Raw genomic sequence first — 24177 nt, 5'->3', positions numbered from 1 at the left:
AATGACTTTGTATGTCCAGCTGGTGTTTTGAGTAAGAGATTAAACCAAAATCTGAATTGTTCTGGGTAAGAACCCAGAAATGTGGGTGTTTGGCTTTCTGTCTTTATGATTTGCTAAGGAAAAAGAAAAGCACTTTAGTGAGAGTGAGAGTGATTTCCTCACCCTTTCCTTTGCTCTCGCAGTGCATCCGTGGAAGGAAAGCGACTCTGGAAGAGCTGCAGACGGTTCACTCGGAAGCCCACACGCTGCTCTACGGCACAAACCCTCTGAACAGGCAGAAGCTGGACAGCAAGAAGCTTCTAGGTATCATTCCCTGGGGGGAAATCCCCCTTCCTGACCCCTGGCACTCACACTGCCATCCTCATCCTTGATTTAGCAACACGAAGGTTGGGATGTTGGGGTTCCCTCCATCCTTAGTCCTGTGCAGTTCCCAAGAGGATTGTTCCCACCTCCATGTACAGGGTACACCTCCCTCTTTTCAGGTAGATCCCTAAAGCCTAAATAGCTAAAACTTCCTTTCTTTGGCGTCTTCAGAACTTGAAGGGAGGTTTCCCTGAGGAGGGAAGATAATTCATACAGTTTATTTTATCCTGTGTGTTAGGAAGTTATCCATGGCTAGGGAGGAACTGGAATACCCTCCTAAGGATGTGGATCTGCAGCCCCAACCAGCTGCACAGGCATCAACAAATAGCTGTGAGGTTTGTGTGGATAATCTGCAAAGAGAGATGCAGGGACCTCTTAGTCTTAGATTTGTTTAATTTGGACTAAGATTGTTTATCCCTTTCTCTGGAGTCTGGATCTTCCTGAAGCAGAGCCTCAGCTGGTGGAAAATATAGATTTCTTTTCCTCAGCAAAAATCCTAAGGGATGGATGTTGAGATACCAAGCCCCTCAAGCACCAAACCACGTGGATTTTAGCACCTCAACTCCCTGTAGACACCATCCCCTCCCTTTACTTGGGGCCTGTCTGCAGCCCCTGTTTGCAGGTGAGAGGCTGGAGGGGCATTTTGGGAACTTCTCACGTGGGGATCAGCAAAAAAAAAAAGACATTTCTGGGACCTTGACATTGAGAAAGTTTATTTTGGGATTAGCCTGGCTTTGGATGATAGGAAAAGAGGATTAACTCCATGACCTGCATGATGTCACAGCAAAGGAGCTGGAAAGATTTTGCCATGTGCTCAGTGTGTCCATAAGATCCCCAAAGAGGGAAACCATTAACCAGTTGATTAAACAGGCAATTAGCACTGTCTTTATAGCTCACTTCCCACCTCTTTAAACTCAGAGAACCCAAAAGTAGACCCCTCCAGCTGAAGGATGGCTCAGTTAGTGTGTAACCTCTGAAGAATTTCCGATGTCATATCCTTGGGAGTGAGAAACCATCAGTCCACAGGAATGGTGTGTAAGTCTGCCTTGGTAGGTCCAGGAAGATCCTCTTGAGATACTTTTTCAGTCTGTGACCCTTTGCACAGTCTGGATCAGTGGTTCCACAGTTTATTTGGATAGTGTTGGATCTGGGGACACCCCTACTTGCTGAATCATTCCTTAGAGAACCCAAGAGAGGAGCAACTCTTGCTCTGCCTGGGAGTCCTCCTGTACTTCTGCTCTGTGTCCCCCTTGGCTTTAACCCCTCATTTTAAAATGTCTGTGGAGATCAAATTTATTCCTGTAGTGAAGGGAAGTCATTTGAACACCTGAGGGCATTCCAGAACAAAATGTTGTCTCTTTGGGTGCAAAGAAGACCAAGTTGTCAGAGACATGAGGAAGATCCCCAAGGATCTCCAGTAGGACTGTCCAGTACCTCTTAGCTGAGCTTAAACCTGGTTTCCTAAACCCACTTGGCACCATTTTAGCCTTGAGCTGCTGGCAGTGGGACTGACTGCCAGCTTGCATGACCATCTTCCTTCTTTCCTTGTTGGATTCTGCAGGGATAACAGGGAACCTGGGAGGTGAACACTCTGTAACAGCCCCTCCCTCAGCCATCCTCTCCTGCTGAGAGTTTAAAAGGCTTTTAAGTGTCCAAACCAGCTCTGTGGGGGTTCTTTTAAACCTGTTGGAAGGTAGGTTAGGGCAGGTTTGAAGGCTGAGAGCGAAGCTCTGTGTGAGGCTTCAGTGTGCAAATGGAGTCTGTTAGAACTCAGTGTCTTGGCATGTGTGGGATGACTCTGTAAACTCTGTGCCTTTGATATGTCTGGGAGGAAGAAAAAAAGTACCAGAAACCTCAGCCTAAAAGGGAGGAGCTTGGGAAGCTGGGGGATGGAAACACAGGATGGTTCTTGTTAAGCTTCTGTAAATGATAAGGGGGAAGTGCCTTCATGGAATCAGTGATTCCCGGGACGGTTTGGCTTGGAGGGACCTTAAAGAGCATCTTATTCCACTCCCTGCCATGGGCAGGGACACCTTCCACTAGCCCAGGTTGCTCCAAGCCCCGTCCAACCTGGCCTTGGACACTCCCAGCTTCTCTGGGCAATCTGTGCCAGGGCCTCACCACCCTCCCAGGGAAGTATTTAATCCTAATATCCCACCTAACCTATTCCCCTCACAGTCAAGGATACAAAATACATCTCTCCTTTCACAGTGGAGGGACTTGGAACCTGTTGGACAAGTTGAAACTTAGGCAAATAAAGCTGGTTTTAATTTGTGGGGAGCAATCAGAAAGTGTTGTCAAGAAGATAAATATCAAAATAATGGGTAGATTAGCAGTGAAAGATGTGACAGAAGGTCTGAGGCAGGATGATCTAAGAACTTCCACGTGGATCTAATCAAAGAGTGCATCTCCCTTTGAGCTCAGCTTAATCCAGCTGCATTAACTCCTCTTTCAGTCAGACTGGTTTGGCTTGGAAGGGACCTTAAAGCTCATCCAGTTCCACCCCCTACCATGGGCAGGGACACCTCCCACTAGCCCAGGTTGCTCCAAGTCCTGTCAGGAGGATAATTTGCTCACACACAAGCCCAGAAAGTGATGTTACATTTCTTACAGATCCAAAATTAACCCTGCAGATGCTTTTCTCCATTTTTCTCCAATTCTTCCTGTTACTTTTGCTCTTCCAGACAAAACACATGTTTTTTTTTTTTTGCTTGCCACTGGTTTGGTTTTTGTCTTCCTCTTTTGTGAAACCCCTGCTCTCCAAAGCTCTGTAGTAACTGCAGATGGGTGATAATTGGGGTGTTTTTATGATTTCCTGTCTGCCTCCAGTTGAAAGGGGTCAAAGTGTTCATCTCAGCAGATTATTGGTGGCATCTCCATCGTTTGCAGTCAGTGGCACTGCTGGAAATGTCAGACAGCACCCAAACCTTGCATAAAAATAAGTGATTTATAGAAACCTTTTCTTCTGGGGAGGCTTTTGAACAAGTACATTGTGTGTGTATGTGCTGTAAAATTAAAGAAACCCCCCCCCAGTCTGTTGCTGTGTTTGCCATCAAACTGGCCCCAAATCTGGTGAACTTTGCCTTTTGGCCTCACAGGGTCCCTTTTTTTTGTGTCCCTGCAGGTTCTCTAACGTCGATGTTTGTCAGGCTGCCTTGCGGTGGTGTCGGGGTGAGTGACTCTCTTTAATGTGTAAATAATGTCCTGTTTGTTCTCCCAGTGCCCTCAGCACCAACAAAATTGTTGCTTTGCATTCCAGCAAGTGGGTAATTGCGACCAGATGCTGCCCATAAACAGGGGCTGTGGGGCTGCTCAGCCTCACGTGCCTTTCTTCAAAAGCAGCAGGAAGGTTTTTCAGCTATTTTGGAGAGTCCAAGTGTGTGGGACATTCAGAGGCTTGTTTGGGCTCTGGCTTTTAGGAGGAAAAAACTCATTTCCCAGGCAGGGATGTTTTAATGGCTTCAGGGTTGCTCCCTTTGCATCCAAAAATGCCTTTTCCGTGGAAAGCAGGATGTGTTTGTGCTGTGTAGGTGTTTCATCTTCAGTCCTCAGACTTCAGAGCTGCCTCGACAGCAGGTGGAAAAAGGGGGGTAATAAAACAGTGATTATCCAAGAACAGTATTTGGGAAGTTTCTGTGAATAGTAAGTTTGTCCTTGAATTGAAATGTCCCACAGGTTGTGCAGCACAAGGGATTTGTCTTCAGCATTTGGCATCTTTTATCCTCCAGCTCCAGAAAAATCCACGTGGATTCTGAAGGAGGTGACTTAAACACCCCTCCATCCCTCCTGGAAAAGCTGAACATTACTTTTTCAGCTGCCAGATTTCCATCTAATAAGACTTTTTGTTGTTGTTTGTTCCCATAAAGCCAAAAAAACCCCAAACCCTAAATACCTTGTTTTGAAGGTTTTCTCGTTTTCCTTTGGAGCCTGAGAACTTAAATGTTTCCCTTTCAAGTCAGACTTTCTGCTCCAGAGTTTCTGTGGAGGGTGACAGGACAGAAAATCGTGGAGAACAGGAAGGGAAAAGAATGAGAAGAGACAATAAAAGGCATTGTGTTTGAAAATTCACAGCGGTAGTTCTGCTGCATAATTGTAGCTCGTGAGGTTGAGCTTTCAAGGTCTGGATTCTGTTATGGAAATGAAACAAAATTGTTTTCTTCCTGAGCCTTTGCAAAATCGCTGCTTTGAAAATTATCCCGTCAAAAAAAAAGAAAAAAAGAGGAGAATAATCGTCGTTCCTTCATCCCGCCACTCGTGGAGAGATTTTATTTTGTATTGTAAATATGCTGCAGCCTCCTAATTCATGGCAAATTTTTGGCTGGAGCTTTAAAGGCTTGGATTTACTCTGCCCTGCAGTCAGGCATGCCATTCAAATCAAAAAAAAAAAAAAAAAAGTAAAATATAAAATTATCATTTGCAAATGAAGGCTGAATGGTAACGAGGGGAGGCAGGGCCTGGGCCCAGCACGGGCCCACAAGTCTGGCATTAAATCCTAAAGCAGGGCAGGAAACACCACAGAGCAGGGATTGTTGGTGTGCTCCCACTGGAGAGAGTGCTTGCAGTTCACTTGCTGCTTGGTTGTCTCCACAGCCCCTTAAATATTTACTGAATTTTTTATAATATTGCAGCAGTTTTAACAGAAAAACCTGTGCCAGAGCCTCGCTGCCCTCACAGGGAGGAATTCCTTCCCAATATCCCATCTAACCCTCTGGCAGTAGGAAGCCATTCCCCCTTGTCCTGTCCCTCCATCCCTTGTCCCCAGTCCCTCTCCAGCTCTCTTGGAGCCCCTTTAGGCCCTGCAAGGGGCTCTTAGGTGTCCCTGGAGCCTTCTCTTCTCCAGGCTGGACACCCCCAGCATTCCCACTTTTCCTGATGGTGAAGGAACATGAGGCACATGTGATGGTCAGAGAAATCATCTCGGCTCTCAGTGGTTTGTGGCCCGAGCTTGAAGGAGAAGGGATTCATTTCAGCTTAGATTTCAGTTCTCTGATTTAGGCTGTGTTTATCTCTGAGTGACAAAGGGACACTTCACGAGGCCCTGCATTCAGCTCCCCACAGCTTTCCAGGGGCATTGGAAGGGGCATTTTCCCTGAAGAGCTCCACCCTGGTTTGCCAAATACTTCCCAGGAGCGTGTAATACCAGAAAGTCAAAAGGAAAGAAAGGAAAAAGTGGAATAAGGTGGGACAGGTCCTCTTTTGGATTTGTACTGGAGCAGGTGATTCCTGTTGCTTGTAATTCAGGAGCTGAGGGTGTCACGTGGAATAATGGACTGGAAAGCTGGAAACCAGGAGGTTTTTCTTCGAGCAGTTCTCTTCTCTAGGAGATGTTGTGTAGATGAAAAGAAAATGGAGGGGTATGAAAGGTGATTTGGGGCACTTAAGGTGGGGGAACCCCATGAAGAGCTGTTTTGCTCCAGGATGGAGAATGAATCCTGGTGCTTGGGCAGCCAGGAGTTCTCAGCAGTGAGCAAGACAAAGGACATTCAAGGGAGCGAATCACAGAATATCCTGAGTTGGAAAGGACCCATCAGGACCATCCAGTCCAACTCCTGGCCCTGCTGCCCAGGACACCCCAACAATCCCAACCTGTGCCTGGAGCGTTGTCCAAGCTCTCCTTGAGCTCTTGAAGTCAAGCAGCAGGAAAAGTTTAGAGCAAATCTCTTCATCTCATAACACCTTTTGATCTCTCTCTTTAAAAACTAAGTCTCGATGTCTTGAAATCAATGAGAAGAAGGGCCAGTTTGATCTCAGGTGCTTGGAAACTCTTTTTCCTCCTTGGTTTGTCCCAAGAAACCTTCCTGTGGCCATGGCTGACACCAACAGACCTCCTCCACCCGCAGCCATAGCAGGGAAGGAAGAAAGCACAGAAGCACTTGCAGCAACAGGTGTGGGCTCTGGTTGAAGCAGCAGTAATTTATTTCTGCTGATCTTCAACAGCATCTACAAATGCAGCACAGGGTGGTTTTGCTCAGCTTCGCTTCTCCTCTCTGTGTCTGACTGAGCTGCACCACGGCGTTACCTAATCCAGGCTAATTACAAAAAGATTTTGGAGAAAGGAGTTTAAGCTTTGGAAATCTGCAACATCATTCCCATCCAGATTCTTCCAAACGTCCAAAGGTTTGATCTTAGGTTAGCTAATAAATGTGTTTCCTTTTCTGTGTAGTATTTTTCTGCACATTTTCTAAAAGCGTCTGAAGATACAGTTCTTTAAAGGGTGTTCTTCATGTTCTTGTTCTCCTCCAGAACATGTGACTCTATTTTTGATTAGCCTTGATTAGAGTGTGTCAGAATCTTTACTTGTGCAAATAAAGTAGTTATTGCAGAACAGAGACCTCAAAAAGGACTTCCATGGAATGGAAATGAGGACAAACTAATTAGCAAGTCAGGGAAGACACAGTTGGGTGCTGCTGTCGCCTCAGCTCTGTAAGGGAAGAGCAGAACTGCTTCACTTTGCAGGGTCTGGAGCTGTGGCACAACCTGTCCCTGCACTTCATTTCTTCCCTGTGTAGCTCTTCAGCTAAAGAAAATAGTAGAATAATGAAACCTTTTGTAAGGTGCTCATTTAATTCTGAAATAGCTGCACTTCAGTAGAGTTCACTGTGTGAGTTGGAGCCTCATCATGGATATTAATAAAACCCAGAGCTTTTAGCAAAGGGAGGGAGTTCCTATAAGGAAATTGTAATTTTTATTGTGAGGAAGGGAGGTTTCACCCTGAAACTTCTTGGACATTCCTTATGGAACAGAGACTGGATCAAGCTGTTGACCTTTCTCTTGTGCATCCCCTCCTCACATAACAGTAGATGTGAAGGGGACGAGCCTGCAGCAGATCCCAGGAGCTGAATTCCCTCTCCCCACCTCTAGGAGCCCTCTCTGGGGGTTCTCCTAGCAAATTTTTCATTAGAATGATCGAGGCATTAACTTTTCCTCAAGATGAGCAGCACAAGGGCTCCTCGTCTCACTGCGGCCGATGTGGGAGAGTCGGTGTCTCTGACAGATCCAGGGGTGTCCTCCAGATCCAGAGGAAAAAGGAGAAATACACCCTGTTGGACCAAAAAAAGGCAAGCAATGTGCTTCCTCTCTCCCTAAAGTCCTTCCAGATGGCAAAGCTTGATGTGCTGGCCCAACAACTCCTGTGATGGCAGCGACATCAAAGAGCTCCCGGGCAGGGAAAGCCAAACAGCCTCTTCCCTGCAATGAACTTCAGGATTCAGGAATGGTGGAGGAGTCAACAGCAGCCTGGGCACCAAACAGCAGCAGCTTTGGAGCTGCACAACAGTCCAGCTCAGGGCAACATGAGAAACGTTTTCCAGCATGGCAGGAGCGCCGAGGGCTTTGGAGGGACCATTCCAGCACTCCCAGGATGAAGCGCTGCCTTGGAGTCACCTCAGACATCCATTCCAGGAGGGTGGCTGGGTGTTAAATCCTTACCTTGGAGATGTTTGCAGGATGAGGTGGTGGATATCTCTGGATCCAGTCCTCTCCTACTGGGAAGCTGAGTGTGAGCAGACTCCTTGGAATTGCTTCTAAATCCCAGTGGGAATGCTCTTTTCCAAGTACTCCATTTCTTTCTGCCTGAGTAATATCACTGTAAATCCACTCTGCCTTGCCCTCCTCGTTCTTCCTGAGTGCTGCCACCACCAGCCTGGTTTCTCCAGGCATCCAAGGGAGGGCCTGAACTTGGCTTGGCTTCGGCACCAGTGATTCCTGTCTCCTTCATAGGGAAAACTGGCACCCAGAGCCATCTCAGGGGATCCAAGAGTCTGTTGGTCCCTCAAGACACGTGAGTTTGGGGGTTTTTTGTATTCCATTCCTCTGGAATGGAATGAAGATGGCCCTTTGCAAGCCTGCATCCACAGAAGGAGCCTGGTACTTGCTGTGTCCAGGCAGAGAGGGAAGCTGTGACCTACGGTGTCCTGCAGCATTTCCTTTCAAGACCAAGAAAAATGGATCAAATTTGCTCCAAAATGGATCAGATATGCCCGAAGATGGGTTAGATATGCTCAAGAACGGGTCAAGTGTGCTCAAAGATGGGTCAGATATGCTCAGAGACGGGTCAGATATGCCCAGAGATGGGTTAGATGTGCTCCAAGATGGGTCAGAGACGCAAAAAGATGGATTAGATACAGATAGAGGAGCTCAAAGCTGGACCCTCACAGAGCTCTGCTGGGCTGATTGGTGGGAGGTCTTCTTCCCACCTTGTCTGGGCTTTTGGAGGGCCCTGGTCAGGTCAGTGCCATGTCCTGCAGTGCTGCTCTAGGATTGCTGGAGCTGTTGTGTGTAACAGATGCCATTGTCCTTCTGTTCCCATGTTACTGCCCAAACTTTCGGGGCTCCTGGTACCACAAGTAGTCCCTGGAGGGCTTTCCCTCCAGTTCCTGGCTTTCCCAGAGGCACAAATGTGGCTCTGTGGTGTTCTGCAAATGTTTTTCTGTGGCTTCCAAAGCATCCTCGGGGGGATATGACCAGAAACCATCCCTGATAACAGACCTGGAATTCTTTGCACTGGCTCTTCCTCCTTTTCCTTTTCCTTTTCCTTTTCCTTTTCCTTTTCCTTTTCCTTTTCCTTTTCCTTTTCCTTTTCCTTTTCCTTTTCCTTTTCCTTTTCCTTTTCCTTTTCCTTTTTTCCTTTTCCTTTTTTCCTTTTTTCCTTTTTTCCTTTTCCCTTTACTTTTCCCTTTTCTTTTTCCCTTTTCCCTTTTCCCTTTTCCCTTTCTTTCCCTTTCCCTTTCTCCTCTTCCTCTTTCTTTCTGGAATCATGGAATGATTTCCTAAACCTTTTTATTTCATCTGGGATCAGTTTCCTGCACAATTAAAGAGAAATCCTGATACCATGGGCACAGAATCCCAGAATCCAAGAATGATTTGGGTTGTAAGGGACCTTAAAGCTCATCCAGTCCCACCCCTTGCCATGGGCAGGGACACCTTCCACTAGCCCAGGTTGCTCCAAGCCCTCTCCAGCCTGGCCTTGAACACTTCCAGGGATGGGGCAACCACAGCTTCTCTGGGCAACCTGTGCCAGGGCCTCCCCACCCTCACAGCCAAGAATTCCTTCCCAATATCCCATCTAACCCTACCCTCTGGCAGTGGGAAACCATCCCCCTTGTCCTGGCCTGTGGATAGTGCCAGTGTGAAGCAGGGCTCCCTGTCCCTCCTGCTCCTCACGTGGTTCCCGTGTGTCCCTCAGGTCGACAGTGACACCATTTGGAACGAAGTGCACTCGTCGGGGGCCGCCCGCCTGGCCGTGGGCTGTGTCATCGAGCTGGTCTTCAAAGTGGCCACAGGAGAACTCAAGGTGGGTATGGGAACAACCCCTGGGCTGTGCTGGAGGCTCAGGGATGCAGGATTCCAGGAGTTCCGGGACTTCTTTCCTTCCCCCTTCCCGAATGAGGGAGGGCATCCCCTGCCACCACAGTCTTGTTCCAAAGCACAGTTCAGGCTTTTTCCTGCAACCTCTGCATCCCTCTTTGCCTCTCTGACTTCTCCCCATCTTTTGTGTGCAGAATGGACTTGCTGCAACCTCTGCATCCATCTTTGCCTCTCTGACTTCTTCCCTTTCCTGTCTTTTGTGTGTAGAATGGATTTGCCGTTGTCCGGCCCCCGGGTCACCACGCAGAGGAGAGCACCCCCATGTGAGTATGAGGGAGGGCTTTACTGACTTGCTCCAGGGCTTGTTTGATCCACAGCTGGAAATTCAAAAGGAATTTTGTTAGGATGTCCCTCCAGAGTTCCTGTTTATTGAGAGGTGAGATGTGTTATATCCAATTCTCTGGAAGGGGGTAAGAGATCCTGCTTCGTGCTTTCGAGTGAGTGTTTTGTAGCAAGGATCAGCATTCCAGCCTCTCCTTGCAGTGGGTTTGGGCAAATGTGGAGCATTCCCAGTTTCCCTAGAGCTGGCAGGATGCCTGCTGCTGGAATTCAGCACATGGCCATCTTCAGTGGGAAGTGGGTCCTAGTGGAAGATGTCCTACCTGTGGCAGAGGCTTGGAACAAGACAAACCGAAACCATTCCGTGTTTCCAAGGAGCTTCCTCCTGTGTTCCATCCAGGTGATGGATGCACTGGGACCAAGGAAAGCTGTAATTAACCCTTGTCCTTTCCTGTTGTCTCCCCTTCCAGGGGTTTCTGCTATTTTAACTCCGTGGCAATCGCAGCAAAGCTGCTCCAGCAAAGGCTCAACGTGAGCAAAATCCTGATAGTGGACTGGGTGAGTAAATCCACTTCTTTCCCTTTGGTACAGCAGGTGGAAATTATTCTGGATGGTTTTTTTTCTTGCAAGGGGCAACCCTGGTTTTTTTAGTCACGTGTTACCTGTACTCTGCAAGCGAAAATTTGGGGTTTAAAGTGATCAAAAGTGTTTTAACAAAGACAAATTTCTTAAAGAATCCACAATTTCCCAAATAAAATTGTAATTAAGAAGTAGTTGCTTTCTAAAACAAGCCCAATCCACAATCTCAAGGATAACTCAAGGGTTATTTTTTTCCTGGTTCATCCCAGTTTTCTTTTCAAGATGCAAGGACCAGTTACTGGGAGGAACAGGCTGCCTGACACAGCTTGTCCTTGTTCCTGTGTCCTACCTCTGAGAAAGAGCTCCTTTGGGGTTTTGCTCTGGCAATGTATAGATTTTTATATTTTTTAATAAATTTCATGTGACTATGAAGGCACTGGAATGGCTGGACATCAACCAAGAGTTTTGATTTTATTGTCAAATGGGCTAAACCAAGTTAAAATGGATTTATTTGTCTTCTGGACCTGCTGGAAGGACATCCTTTTCCTCACTTCCCACCTGTTTTTCACAGCAGGAAGGGGAATTTTGAACACCTGTCCAGTTCCAGGCTGTGTTTCTGCACCACGTGAGGGATCTGGAGATGGGTTGTGTTGTTCAACCCTGTTGGGTCCAACACAACTTTACTGGTATCAGATGCAAATTTGGGGCCAAAAATACAGTTTCTCTATCCCACAATCTCTGATGTGAATCCAGTTCTCTCCATCCAAGTCAATCAGTCCTGTCTCAGGTTCCACAGACACTTGGGATTGTGTTTATTCTGTGCTAAACAAGGAAGCTGAAGCCAGGTGAGCAAAGCAGGTTGTTCCCATTTCCCATAAACTGCTTCAACAGGATCAGGGAAGCGCTGAAACGAAGCCCAACAGCAAGAACCCCCCCCAAATCCCAAATTTATGCCTTTAATCCACATTTTTCTGAAGATATTAATCTCCCTCCTCTAATCTCTGTCCCTCAGGATGTCCACCATGGGAATGGGACTCAGCAGGCCTTCTACAACGATCCCAATGTCCTTTATATCTCACTGCATCGCTACGATGATGGGAATTTCTTCCCAGGCAGCGGCGCTCCCGACGAGGTAAGGGCATGGATCAGCATCAGGACCTGCTCAGGTGCTCCCAAAAATCCCAGGAGGCCCCTGCCAGGCTTGGAGAGAAGCTCCTACCGCCTCAATAGTGCTCCTTTGGGAACACATCCCTCTGGTTTGTGTGTTTGGGGCCTTCCCGTCCAAGTCCTACTGGCCGTGGGGTTTGTGTCCAGCTCAAAATGAGTAATTAATGAGCAGTTAAGGAGTAATTAAAGCTCTCCAGCCCTTTAAGGACAACCTGTTCCAGAGGAGCCCTTTGCCAGCTCTCCCAACACTTTGTGTACTTTGCAGAATTTCCCCTTTATGGGATCACAGGATCATTAAGGTTGGAAAAGCCCTCCAAGATCACCAAGTCCAACCATTCCCCAGCACCACCGTGTTCCCCACAAACCCCTGTCCCCAAGTGCCACATCCACATTTTCTGGACAGTTCTGGGGATGGTGACTCCACCACTGCCCTGGGCAGCCCCTTCCAATGCCTGACCACCCTTTCCATGGAGAAATATTCCATAATATCCAATCTAAACAACTTGTTTCCTCTCATCCTATCCCTTATTCCCCGGGAGAAGAGCCCACCCCCTGCCTGGGGGTCCTTCAGAGGGATTTATCAAAGGGAAATTTGATGGAATACTTAGTTTTGAGTGCTCTGAGACGCTCCAGGTGACACCCAAAAACTTCTTACCCTGTTTTCTTACCAATTTTACATTTTCTGATTCACAAAACATCCATGTTTCCATTTCAACCCCTTAAGAAATTAAATGGGATGTGATGCTGCTCCATCACCCTGTTTGTTGGGAAGGAACAGCCGCTTGCATCAGTCCTGCTCTTTAATAATCCAATAATCTTACAAAATATCTGGTTTTGTAAGGAAGCACTAAACCATGCACTCTGTATTTAACCCCTTCGAGTCATTTTTAATATGTCTTTCCAGACTGAATAAAACAAAAGGATACAAAAGAAATTCAGTCAAAGCCCCAGTTGAATAAATAACCCTGAATCCCCTGGCTGTGCACTGTAGAACTTGCAATTCATTTTCAAAACATTAATGTTCAATTTTACTTTTTTTTTCCCATGCAGAGACCTTCTTGGCAAATGAATTGCTGGAACCCCCTCTTTTAGTTTTCAGTTTTCCCCTGTCTCAGGTAGTTGCAATCAGGGCAGATGGGGACATGCAAGGAGGGGGATTTAATTCCATCTCCATCTCCCACCTACGTGTCCCTCAAGCAGCCAAAACCTCCTCTCTGTGAATCCTCTTTTTCCCCAGCAGAGGGGGAACTCACTCTGATTAAAATACGGGTTTTTTTCCCCGGTTGCAACTGTAGTGACATAGAAAATATGCCTCTGGATAAAGCTGAGAATTAAGTATGGGAAGGTATTGCATTCCTGAAAAAAAGGAAGAGGATCCAGGTACTGGTGAGGTGTTTTTTGGGAGAGCAGCAGCCAAATTCCACTGGTCCCATAAGGATCAGGGCAGGGAGGAGCTTTATTTTCACTCTTGTTTTGTGGACCAGAGAAAAATTCACCTCACTATTGAATCCAAGAGATGTGTTGCCAGAATTCCTTGTTTCCATATGCATAATTAAGAGTCCCCTTTCCCTTTTCCAGGTTGGCACAGGAGCAGGAGTTGGTTTCAACGTTAACATGGCATTTACTGGTGGCCTGGATCCACCCATGGGAGACACGGAATATTTAACTGCTTTCAGGTAACAGTGAATAGTTCCTCTTCAAAATGTGCTTTGCACCTAAACTGGGTTTCTTTCTCCTCCTTAATCTGGGCTTTCTCCCTTTCCAAAGTTAGAAATGCAGGATTTGCATGTAGTTGCAGTTACTTTTTGAGTGCCATGATAAAAACAAGGTGAATTAGGATGTTTCTGGCTGTGGCCTCAAGGGATGGACAAATTTGCTGCTCACTGTTGATTGATCCATGGATAGAAATTATTCAATGATAGGAATAAGCCCTTCTGGTTCTGGCTAAAAATCTTGTGACTTCTCTAGGGGCAGGATTTCTATGGCTGAGCTCACCTGGGTGGGAAAAGCGGGATGAACTTTGGAAAGAGTCAGCCCAGGTTGGAAGTGGGGGGTGCAGCTGCCCCAGGGCCTGAGGGGGCATCTCTGGTACCCAAAAATGGCATCATGGGAAGCTCCAAGCGGAGCAGGGGATGAAACTACTTGACTCAAGGTCAAGAAAAGAAGTTTAGATGGGATATTGGGAAGGAATTCTTGGCTGGGAGGGTGGGGAGGGGTTGGGATGGAATTCCCCGAGAAGCTGTGGCTGCCCCATCCCTGGAAGTGTCCAAGGCCAGGTTGGATGGGGCTTGGAGCAACCTGGGCTAGTGGAAGGTGTCCCTGCCCATGGCAGGGGGTGGAACAAGATGAGCTTTAAGGTCAACCCAAAACCCAAATTCCATGTTTTTTTTTAGACTGTCCTGTCCCACACCTGCCTCCCACCTGTGGCTCCAGCCTCTCCAAGTGGAATTTTTTAAACACTTTCAAGTGGTCTTCTGTCCTCACACCAGGTTTGGTGACCTCTGGTGACCACCCCATCTAAATTCAGGGGGACACGTCCTTTCCAAGGCCTGGGATGTGAATTTCTGGAATCTCACCTTCCTGGGATGGCATTAAATCCAGGAGCACTCTTCCCTGTCCTAAATAACGTGTGTTTACCTTCTGTTACACTGAGCAAAAAGAGCTTTTTCTCCCTCTTCATCCTGCCATTAAAAAGCCTTCCGAGGATATTCCCAATTTAAAATAACATCTTGTCAAATCCCTGTTTTCTTCCTGGAAGGCAGCACTTTGCTCCAAAGTGGAAGTCTGGTTATCCCAACATTCCCAAGCCTGATCTCTTCCTTAGGCAGAGAACCTGGAGCTGGGGACAGAACAACATTAAATATTAATTAACTTTCCAGGCTCCTGGAAAATTACCTTTTCCAGCCATTCCTGGTGTCTTTGCCCGGAGAGTGCAGCTCTTTGGGGAACATACTTCGGAGCTGCTCACAGCCCTTTATTTCAGGAGTTTTTGGGAAGCTCACGGGACTCCATGTGCACACCTTCAGTCCATAACTTTAACGGGAAGCTTTTTTTTCATCTCACTCCAACGTTGGGCACGATAATCCATTATCAAGTGACCTTTTGAAATCTCAACCAGCTCCTTTGAAAAACATCCCCCCCCCCAAATCTTTCTATTGATTTGAATGTAAAATAACTCTTTGAAGTTTGCAATTTATAGTCCCCTGAGAGTCAGAAAGTGAAGGGAATGGGTCATATATCCTATTTTTCCCCCCCTCTTCTTTCCTTGCTTTAGCCCCCTGAGACAATTCATGCCTTCAAGGCAGCACCTTGTTATTCCACCCCATCGAATGCCACGTTGCATTTGCCGGGGATCAAACCAGGAGATGAAGGAAAGATAAGAAAATTGGCCATAATGAACTCCAGAAGCAGGAGGCATTTTCACCGTGAACTTGGAAACTCTGCAGTGGAGAGCTGAGCTTTAATTCAAACCAGTCCCGGTGCCAAACTGGGAAGGCTTTGAAGTCTGGAGAGGAATCAGTGGAAATCCTTTGAGCCAGGCAAAGATACTGATAGACTTTTTCTTTTCTTTTTTTTAAGCCTTAACTCTTCACATTCCTGCCTATTTTTTGGGGGGGGAAAAAAGTCCTTTTTCTGCGTAAAACGAGCAGAATGAAAGCGAGCGACCCACTCGATGCTTTTATTTCAGGGCGAGCCAACGTGTGGGTTTGAGAAATGAAAACAACGGAGCTAATTGTCCGTAGAAATGAGGGAATAAATAATTCCTAATGAAATCACTCATCCCCACACTGAAAACCTGTTTCAGGGGTTTTGTATCAGTGATTTTCCTGCTATTATTTCTCCTCCAAATATTGGCTCCCTCCTCTTGCAGTGGGGTCACGGAATCTCTCCTGACCTCTGGATGCTCCTTAATCCCACCAGGATGTTCCAAAAGTGAGAACAAGGGTTAAAAATATGCCTTTCCCTGCACTTTGTCCTTGTTATCTTCATAACCCAGGGCTGAAATCACCGCCTCAGGGTTGGGGTGGTGGCATTTTTTGGGGGGGACACAGGGTGGAGATTCCAGAAGGGATTCGGGGAATTTTCTGGGAGCTTGGGGCAACTCCACTCCATCAAAATTTCGGGCTGAACTGACCCCCAAAATATGTGGGCAACCCAAATTGCAGAGATTAGGGAGAAATGTATTCAACCTTAAAGGGAAAAATTCAGGACATGTTATTCCCAAAATCATCAACTCATCCAGACCTTCCTGGTGTCTGTTACTCCATTGTTCTAGAAACAAACAGTTGTAAAAGACTTGGAGGGTTTTCTGACCAGGATGTGTCGTTCCCTGATATTTTATACAAGCAGGAGTGGTGTTTCCTTCCCCAAATCCTCCTCAGGAACATGCAAACCCAGCTGAGAGACCTGCAGGAAAAACGGGAAAACTCCGGCCGGTTCCTCGTTCCACGGCAACAGCAATTAATGGAATTAAATTGTATTATCTGCTGGCATTTCCCTGGGAATTTACTGCAGGAAGGTTTTCCTGGTGATTGGAGTGGATTTTTGCTCCTGTCCCGAGGTCTCCTCCCCAGTTAGAATTCCACACGCAGCTCAACTTTTGTTTCAAACACCTAAAGCGCAAGGAAAAGCCGGGACTGTCGGGAAGATCCTGCAAAAAGCATTAAAGGAGTGCAGGAGCCAATTCTGGGGGGGGATTTTGGTTTTCCCTGGGAGCCATAAAGCAGGAATAAGGAGCAGGAGGGGGGAGAACGATGATGGTTTTGCCTGGATCGGTTGTTTCTGTGTTTTCAATTTCATGCTCTTCTGACACTGATTTTATCCCCAAATTCCTAATCCCTTTGGACATGGAAAATGAGCATGGAGATGGATGCCTGGGGAAAGAAAGACTGGAATTTTCAGAAGGCTGATTAGCCTTAGGAGCAGTGGATGACATTTTGAGTTATACATACATTTATATATGTACACATTTATTTTTTATATTTTTATATATGTATATATTTATGTACAACATACATAACATATATAAATATATATTTTACATATATAAATATTTTAAATGTAAAAATATATAATGGATAATTATAGACACATGACATATATAAAATATATATACATAACATAAATATATATAATGTGTACATATGTACATAACGTATCTAATACATATACATAACATATAAAATATATACACATAATATAGAACTATACACGTGATATATAAATATATAATATATAAATATCTGCAGAATATATTAAAATGTATAGTTAACATATATATAGAAATATATGCATGATATATAGATATATAATATCTAAATATATGGATAATATATAAAAAGGTATACATATATATGTAACATATATAAAAATATATTATTTATATAAATAGATGCATAATATATACTTATAAACATATACCCATAACATAAAAATATAGATAATTTATATAAATATATGCATAACATATTGTTAACATATAGAAATATGCATATAACATATATGAAATATATTTACATAAATATATTCATAACATGGAAAAATATATACATAACACATATGCATATGCATATGCACATATGCATAACAAATACAATGCATTTAAATAAAGACATCCATAATATATAAAACATCTACTTAGCACATATAAATATACACATAACATGTGTAAAAATATGGCTAATTTATATAAACATATGTATAATATACACTTAAAATGTATTTATATACATAGATGCATAATATATAAAAATATATACTTTACACATATAAATATATATAAAAAATATAATTATACAAGTAGATGCATACTATATGAAAATATATCCTTAGGCATATAAATATACACATAACATCTATAAAAATATGTACTTGCATGCATACATGCATAATATGTAAAAATATATACTTAAAATAGATAAATATACTCATATATAAAAATATTTATATAAATATTAAATATAAATATAAATGCATAATATATAAAAATATGTGCTTGACATATATATACACATAACATGTGTGGAATATAGATAATTTATATAAATACATGTATATTATATAACTAACATATAAATATACACATAATATATAAAATGTATTTATATAAACATATTATATATAATATATATTAATGTAGATAATTTGTATTTTTTATATTATTTATATATTATATATAATTTTTAAAAATATATACTTAACACATACATGTAACACATATAAAATATATATTTTGTACAAATAGATGCATAATATATAAAAATATATCCTTAGCACATATAAATATCCACAGAACTATATAAAAATATAGATAAAACATATATATATATGTGGCCAACAGCGGGAGAAAGGGTCCACTAAAATGCTCAGCCTCCTAAATTTCCCTGATCTCCTCGCTGCCATCGAGCATTTAAACCCCAAATTAATCCTCTCTCGGGTTGTTTCACCTGCATATCATTTATTAGGCATTTAATTGCCGGATTGGCTGATCACTGGCTAAAAATGATTCCTTCAGGCCTCTGGAAAATAGAGCTAAAATTGCATTTATTTTTTTTCCTCGCTGCCAAGCGATGGCAGGACACGCTGGGGAGGTTTTGCTGTTTGCAGCCACCAGTTGTCCCTGTTCAGCTTCTTCAAAAAGAAGGGTTTAATTTAGTTTAGGCAAGCCAAACAAGCCTCTGAAATTCAGGAAATTTCAATTTCCTTGTGTTTTAAAAAAATTGCACATGGATTGAAGGAATGTTCGGTGTTAGGACTGTTCATTCCTCACTGAAGAACTTTACAGCCAATCCTTAAATGCTCCGATTCCTGGCAAAACTGCTCATCTCCTGGATGATAATTTGAATTTCTGGCTTTTTTCTGGTCTCCTCAGCAGGGCAAAGCCCTGGGATTGTTTGCAGTTGAATCCCTGTTTTCTCTCGAGGACTTGGCTTTCCTGGGATGGATCTGAGCGAAGGGGCTGGTTTTCCGTGGGGATTAGAAAGGAAGAGGCTGGATGAGATGGGCCTGAAATGTTGTCCACAGATGGAATCTGGGAAACACATGGGATTTCTTTTCCTTTTTTCCAATTAAAAAGGCAAAATGAGGGAATGCTGCCTCTGACCCTCCTGGATCAAGTTTTATGTCCAAAGATACAGCTGCTTTTATGGATATGGAGCATCAACATGGGCTGTGGCTTTGGAATATTGATCTCTTTACTCTCATATCCAGGGACAGGACCCAGGGAACAGCTGGAGCTGTGCCAGGGCAGGTTTAGGTTGGGTCTCAGGAAAAGGTTCTTCCTTTAGAAGGTGGTTGGGCACTGACCAGGCTCCTCAGGGAAGTGTCAAGAGCTCCAGGAACATTTGGACAGCACCCTCAGGGAGAGGGTGGGATCGTTGGGGTATCTGTGCAGGGCCAGGAGTGGGACTGGATGATCCTGGTGGGATCAGGAGATACTGTGGTTCTGGAATTCAGAGAAAATCAGAAGCAAGAACAGCCCTTGAGAGCTTGAATGGGAGTCAGGGGGGAAGGAGAGGCTTCAGGCCTGGATTTGGGAGTGCTCTTGGCTTGGGATGTGTTCGGACAGTCAGTGGGCACAGACTGTCCATCTAGACCTCTTGGAGAGGGAGCCAGGGGACCTGGGACACATTCCTTAAAACTCTGAGGGACCTGCCAGCAACACACAGCACCTCTTGGAATTGCTCCCAGTTGGAGGTACGTGCTGGAGTAACCACTTGTGGCTGGAGGTCACTCCATCCTGCGCCGCAGAAAACTCTGGACATCCTCAAAGCAGCTTCTTCTGAGCCCTGCTTTACTTTGAACCAACAACTGCTGCTTGTCCTCTCCTAAAATTCCGCCCCCCCAGGGCTCAAGGTTAACCCTCAGGGCAGGGCTGGGCTGGAGGAGGCACCTCCAAACCACTGTCACCCCCTGGGGACCTCCAGTCAAGGGTCACCAACTGTCCCTGTTCCTCTGGAGCCTTTGTCCTGGGCCGTCAGTGGATGCCCATGGCAGGGGGTTTGGAATGAGGTGGTCTGTAAGGTCCCTCCCAACCCAAGGCATTCCATGATTCTGTGAGCTGTCCCGTGGCCAAGAATCCTTAAGGATCCACGGTCCTGTGCATTGCTCTGTCCCCACATCTTGGTGATCCCACACTTCCAACGAGGTCCTGGCAGCTCCCATGCCATGAGAACTCTGGGGGAAAAAATAAATCTGATGATCTTAGGAGTTCTCCTTTAGCTGGGAATTAAAGGGCTCAGCAGGACTTCAAAGTTCAAGGAGAATAAAACCCTTGACCGCGTGTGCTGGGTTTGGAAGTGCTTCTCCAGTCCTTGGTGAGGGAGGTGGATTCTATGGATTTATGGTGGACTTTAGGAGTGTCCTGGTAGCACTTGGACCATCCCAGCACGGAACAGCCCTCTCTGGGCTCTGTTTCAGAGCATCCCTTAATGACTATTCAGTAAAGCAACTTTCTCGTGCGTGCAAAGATATTTATGGGTTCCTGCTTTGGGATGTGAATCAAACCAGTTCATGTTGTAGGAAGTTATAATGGAAAAAGAACATACTTTGGAAAATGCACCTTGAGGTGGGGAATGGGGTGTTTGCAGCTTCTTGTTGGTTTTGAGGAGAAGTTGTGGTGTTTGAAGAGAGAGAAACCAGAGGGAAAAGGTCTTTTGGTGAGAAACCACAGGCACAGACCCCTTGTTTCATTTAAATACCTCTGGACAGTCAGTAGTTTATGGATGCTGAGCAATTCCATCCATTTTTTAGTGGATAAAATGTCAGAGGATGGGGAACTGGCAGTGGGAGAGGTGTCTTTGGGTGGGGAACCAGTTCAAAGAGGTGTATTTGGGTGGGACATTTGCATTTTAAAGCTTTTTTTTGCTCTGTGGGACATCCCCAACCTTTCATTTCATGGGAAATGAAAAGTTTAGCAAGGAAAAGAGAAACCACTTTGCCAAACCTGAAGGAGATATTTTGAAGGAGGACACGGAGACAGTGCCATGAACTGACTTTTTCCAGGTGGATTTGCAGCCTGTGGCAGATGCCCTCTCATTTCCTCCTTATTCCCATGTATGTAGAGCAGGATATGTTCCCAAATGGGAAGCACAAGTTACTACAACTCGTTTCCCTGCTCACAACACGAGGATGTTGGTGGAAGAAATCACAGCCAGCACAACGTGTTCTGCTCTCACCTCGGAGGAAAACAGGAGCTGGGCTTTGCTGCCATGGAATAACACTCCCAGCCTGGAGAATTAAGAGGGTTTAAACATTCCTGCCTTTGTTCAGGAGCCCAACTGATGTGTTCCCTGGTTCCTTTGTGCTGCAGGACCGTGGTCATGCCCATTGCCAACGAGTTTGCCCCGGACGTGGTGCTGGTGTCGTCCGGTTTCGACGCGGTGGAAGGACATCCCACCCCCCTGGGAGGGTATAACCTGTCAGCAAAATGTAAGTTGGGGCTTGGCAAGAGCAGGGAGCCAAAACTGGGACCAATTGCTGCTCTACAGTATTCCTAAATTTTACATTTTGAGATTTAACTTCAGATCTTTCATTGCAGCAGCAAAACTTTTGGCCTTTTTCTTTGAATTTTCGTGGGGTTTTATTTTACAATATATATTTACCTTTTCTTTTTTTTTTAAGTATTGCATATTTCAATTTGGAGTGCAAATTATATTTATATAATTTTATATATTTATAATATTATAAATATCATTAAACTCATTTGTAGACACATCTCTGCAGAAAACAGCTGCTAAATTGCAGAGTTAGGCTGGGTTTAAAGCAAAATTGCAGAAATAGCAGCTGTAAACACTCGCTTTCAATGCTACCACGAGGCCATTTCTTCCTCCAGGACCCCTTATTAAAATTTGGAGCTGAATATTTTTGTTCTCCACCTTTGAAGCAATTGCAGAGACCCACAAGAATCTCCTTTTTGCTTTGGATCCAGGATGTCTTTGGGAGATGCACTGAAATCCCCCCTCCTTGGTTATGCTGGGTTTACCTGGCACTGTTTCATTCCAGTGAATCCAGGAGACAGTTTTTTCTTGCAAAAAGGATTTTATTATTATTTTTTAAGAGTTTGTGTCAGCCAGGAGAGTTGTTCTCTCCACTGAACTTCAAAAACCTCGTGAGGGAGCTGAGCCTATAAACTTTATATAAGAATAAAATGAAATAGATTTACAAGAGACAAGTTATTCGAGATCTCCAGAAACACTTGGGAATGAGAAGCTTTTGTTTACCTGCTGCTTGAATTTCCCATGGTTTGCTCCTCTCCCAAAGCAGTGAATCATTTTATCTGCCTGTTAATTTGTTAATTTGCCAATTCTGCAGAACACAAAGCAGGGAGATGGAGGGGAGAAGTTCCCTGGCTTTTCTTTTGTTTGGCTTCTGGGATTTTTTCCGAGGGGGAAGGTTGCTTTGAGGACACGTTTTTTAAATCCTCCTAGCTTGGGTCTGTTTTGTTTAAAGGGGAGAGAAATGTATTGTGTGTCATCTGATCAAAGTGCCGGGTGCCCCTGGAATTTTTATAGCATATTCTATAGGGGAAGAGCTGTCTGCTGAGAACGAGATGTCAGATATCTCTGGGGCACTGCAGTGCTGCTATTCCAGCTGAAATATTCCTGATTCCCCCTCCTCCTCCCTCCCCTTCCACTGCTCCCACTTGGTGTCTCCTGAACCACTGCTCCAATTCGGCGTCTCCCAAAGCAGGGCCACAATCTGCCTCTTTCCCTCCTTCCCAAGGGAATATTCCTTGCTGGGGTGCTGAGGGGTGACAGGGAGGATGGTGGGATAAGCTCCTGGAGATCCACCCAGGGAGCTGTGGCTGGAATTAAAACCCAACCTGGGTCACGTTATGCATTGAGTCCTTTCGGACTGAACTCCCAAAGCAGGGCCAAAATCTGCCTCTTTCCCTCCTTCCCAAGGGAATATTCCCTGCTGGGGTGCTGAGGGAGGATGGTGGTGCTCTGGAGATCCATCCAGCTCTGGAATTAAAACCCAGCCTGGCTCACATTATGCGCCGAGTCCTTTCAAATCCCCAGTGGGTTTTTAATATGATGTAATTCCTCTCTCTAATTCTTTGATCCGCCGCCAGGAGCCCCATTCCAGGCACAACCTTTGCCCTTCTCCTGCATTTGCTCTGTTCCCTCCTCCAGGCTTCGGGTACCTGACGAAGCAGCTGATGGGCCTGGCCGGGGGCCGGGTGGTCCTGGCCCTCGAGGGCGGCCACGACCTGACCGCCATCTGCGACGCCTCCGAGGCCTGCGTGGCTGCTCTGCTGGGCAACGAGGTACAGGGGCACTGCAACAAGGGCACTGCACACAGGGACACTGCAACAGGGACACTGCACACAGGGACACTGCACACGGGGACACTGCACACGGGGACACTGCACACGGGGACACTGCAACAGGGACACTGCACACGGGGACACTGGAACAGGGACACTGCAACAGGGACACTGCACACGGGGACACTGCACACGGGGACATTGCACACAGGGACACTGCACACGGGGACACTGCACACGGGGACACTGCACACGGGGACACTGCACACGGGGACACTGCAACAGGGACACTGCACACGGGGACACTGGAACAGGGACACTGCAACAGGGACACTGCACACGGGGACACTGCAACAGGGACACTGCACACAGGGACACTGGAACAGGGACACTGCAACAGGGACACTGCACACGGGGACACTGCACACAGGGACATTGCACACAGGGACACTGCACACGGGGACACTGCACACGGGGACACTGCACACGGGGACACTGCAACAGGGACACTGCACACGGGGACACTGGAACAGGGACACTGCAACAGGGACACTGCAACAGGGACACTGCAACAGGGACACTGCACACGGGGACACTGCAACAGGGACATTGCACACGGGGACACTGCAACAGGGACATTGCACACGGGGACACTGCAACAGGGACACTGCACACAGGGACACTGCAACAGGGACACTGCACACGGGGACACTGCACACAGGGACACTGCAACAGGGACATTGCACACAGGGACACTGCACACAGGGACACTGCAACAGGGACACTGCAACAGGGACATTGCAACAGGGACACTGCATGCAGGGACACTACAACAGGGACATTGCACACAGGGACACTGCACACGGGGACACTGCACACAGGGACCCTGCAACAGGGACACTGCACACGGGGACACTGCACACAGGGACACTGCAACAGGGACACTGCACACAGGGACATTGCAACAGGGACACTGCAACAGGGACACTGCAACAGGGACACTGCAACAGGGACACTGCACACGGGGACACTGCACACGGGGACACTGCAACAGGGACACTGCACACGGGGACACTGCAACAGGGACACTGCACACAGGGACATTGCACACAGGGACACTGCATGCAGGGACACCGGCTTGGGGCACGGGGGAT

The 24177-nt window shown here is 45.9% G+C and overlaps 1 protein-coding gene and 1 long non-coding RNA gene across 7 annotated transcripts in view; one reads left to right on the top strand and one right to left on the bottom strand.

The window, feature by feature from the left end:
* Nucleotides 1–24177, top strand: part of HDAC4 (histone deacetylase 4) — a 195567-nt gene that overhangs the window by 158929 nt on the left and 12461 nt on the right. For all 6 annotated transcript variants that reach the window (XM_051791018.1, XM_051791016.1, XM_051791017.1 and 3 more), the window contains 9 exons: nt 183–303; nt 3488–3534; nt 9548–9655; nt 9937–9992; nt 10479–10566; nt 11600–11719; nt 13333–13430; nt 21065–21183; nt 22890–23023. In XM_051791018.1, coding sequence (XP_051646978.1) covers nt 183–303; nt 3488–3534; nt 9548–9655; nt 9937–9992; nt 10479–10566; nt 11600–11719; nt 13333–13430; nt 21065–21183; nt 22890–23023 — 891 coding nt within the window. The remainder of the gene's footprint in view (nt 1–182; nt 304–3487; nt 3535–9547; nt 9656–9936; nt 9993–10478; nt 10567–11599; nt 11720–13332; nt 13431–21064; nt 21184–22889; nt 23024–24177) is intronic.
* Nucleotides 23738–24122, bottom strand: LOC127472597 (uncharacterized). The gene is made up of 3 exons (XR_007905073.1): nt 24082–24122; nt 23909–24024; nt 23738–23835 (listed from the first exon to the last, which is right to left on the bottom strand). It is a non-coding gene; the product is annotated as an uncharacterized LOC127472597 (long non-coding RNA).

This window comes from Manacus candei, unplaced genomic scaffold (genome assembly GCF_025592945.1).
Source record: "Manacus candei isolate 608988 ecotype Guabito, Panama unplaced genomic scaffold, ASM2559294v1 h1tg000029l, whole genome shotgun sequence".
Classification (NCBI taxonomy): domain Eukaryota; kingdom Metazoa; phylum Chordata; class Aves; order Passeriformes; family Pipridae; genus Manacus; species Manacus candei.
Note: the sequence above shows the minus strand (reverse complement) of the source record. Positions and strands in the feature narration are given on the sequence as shown.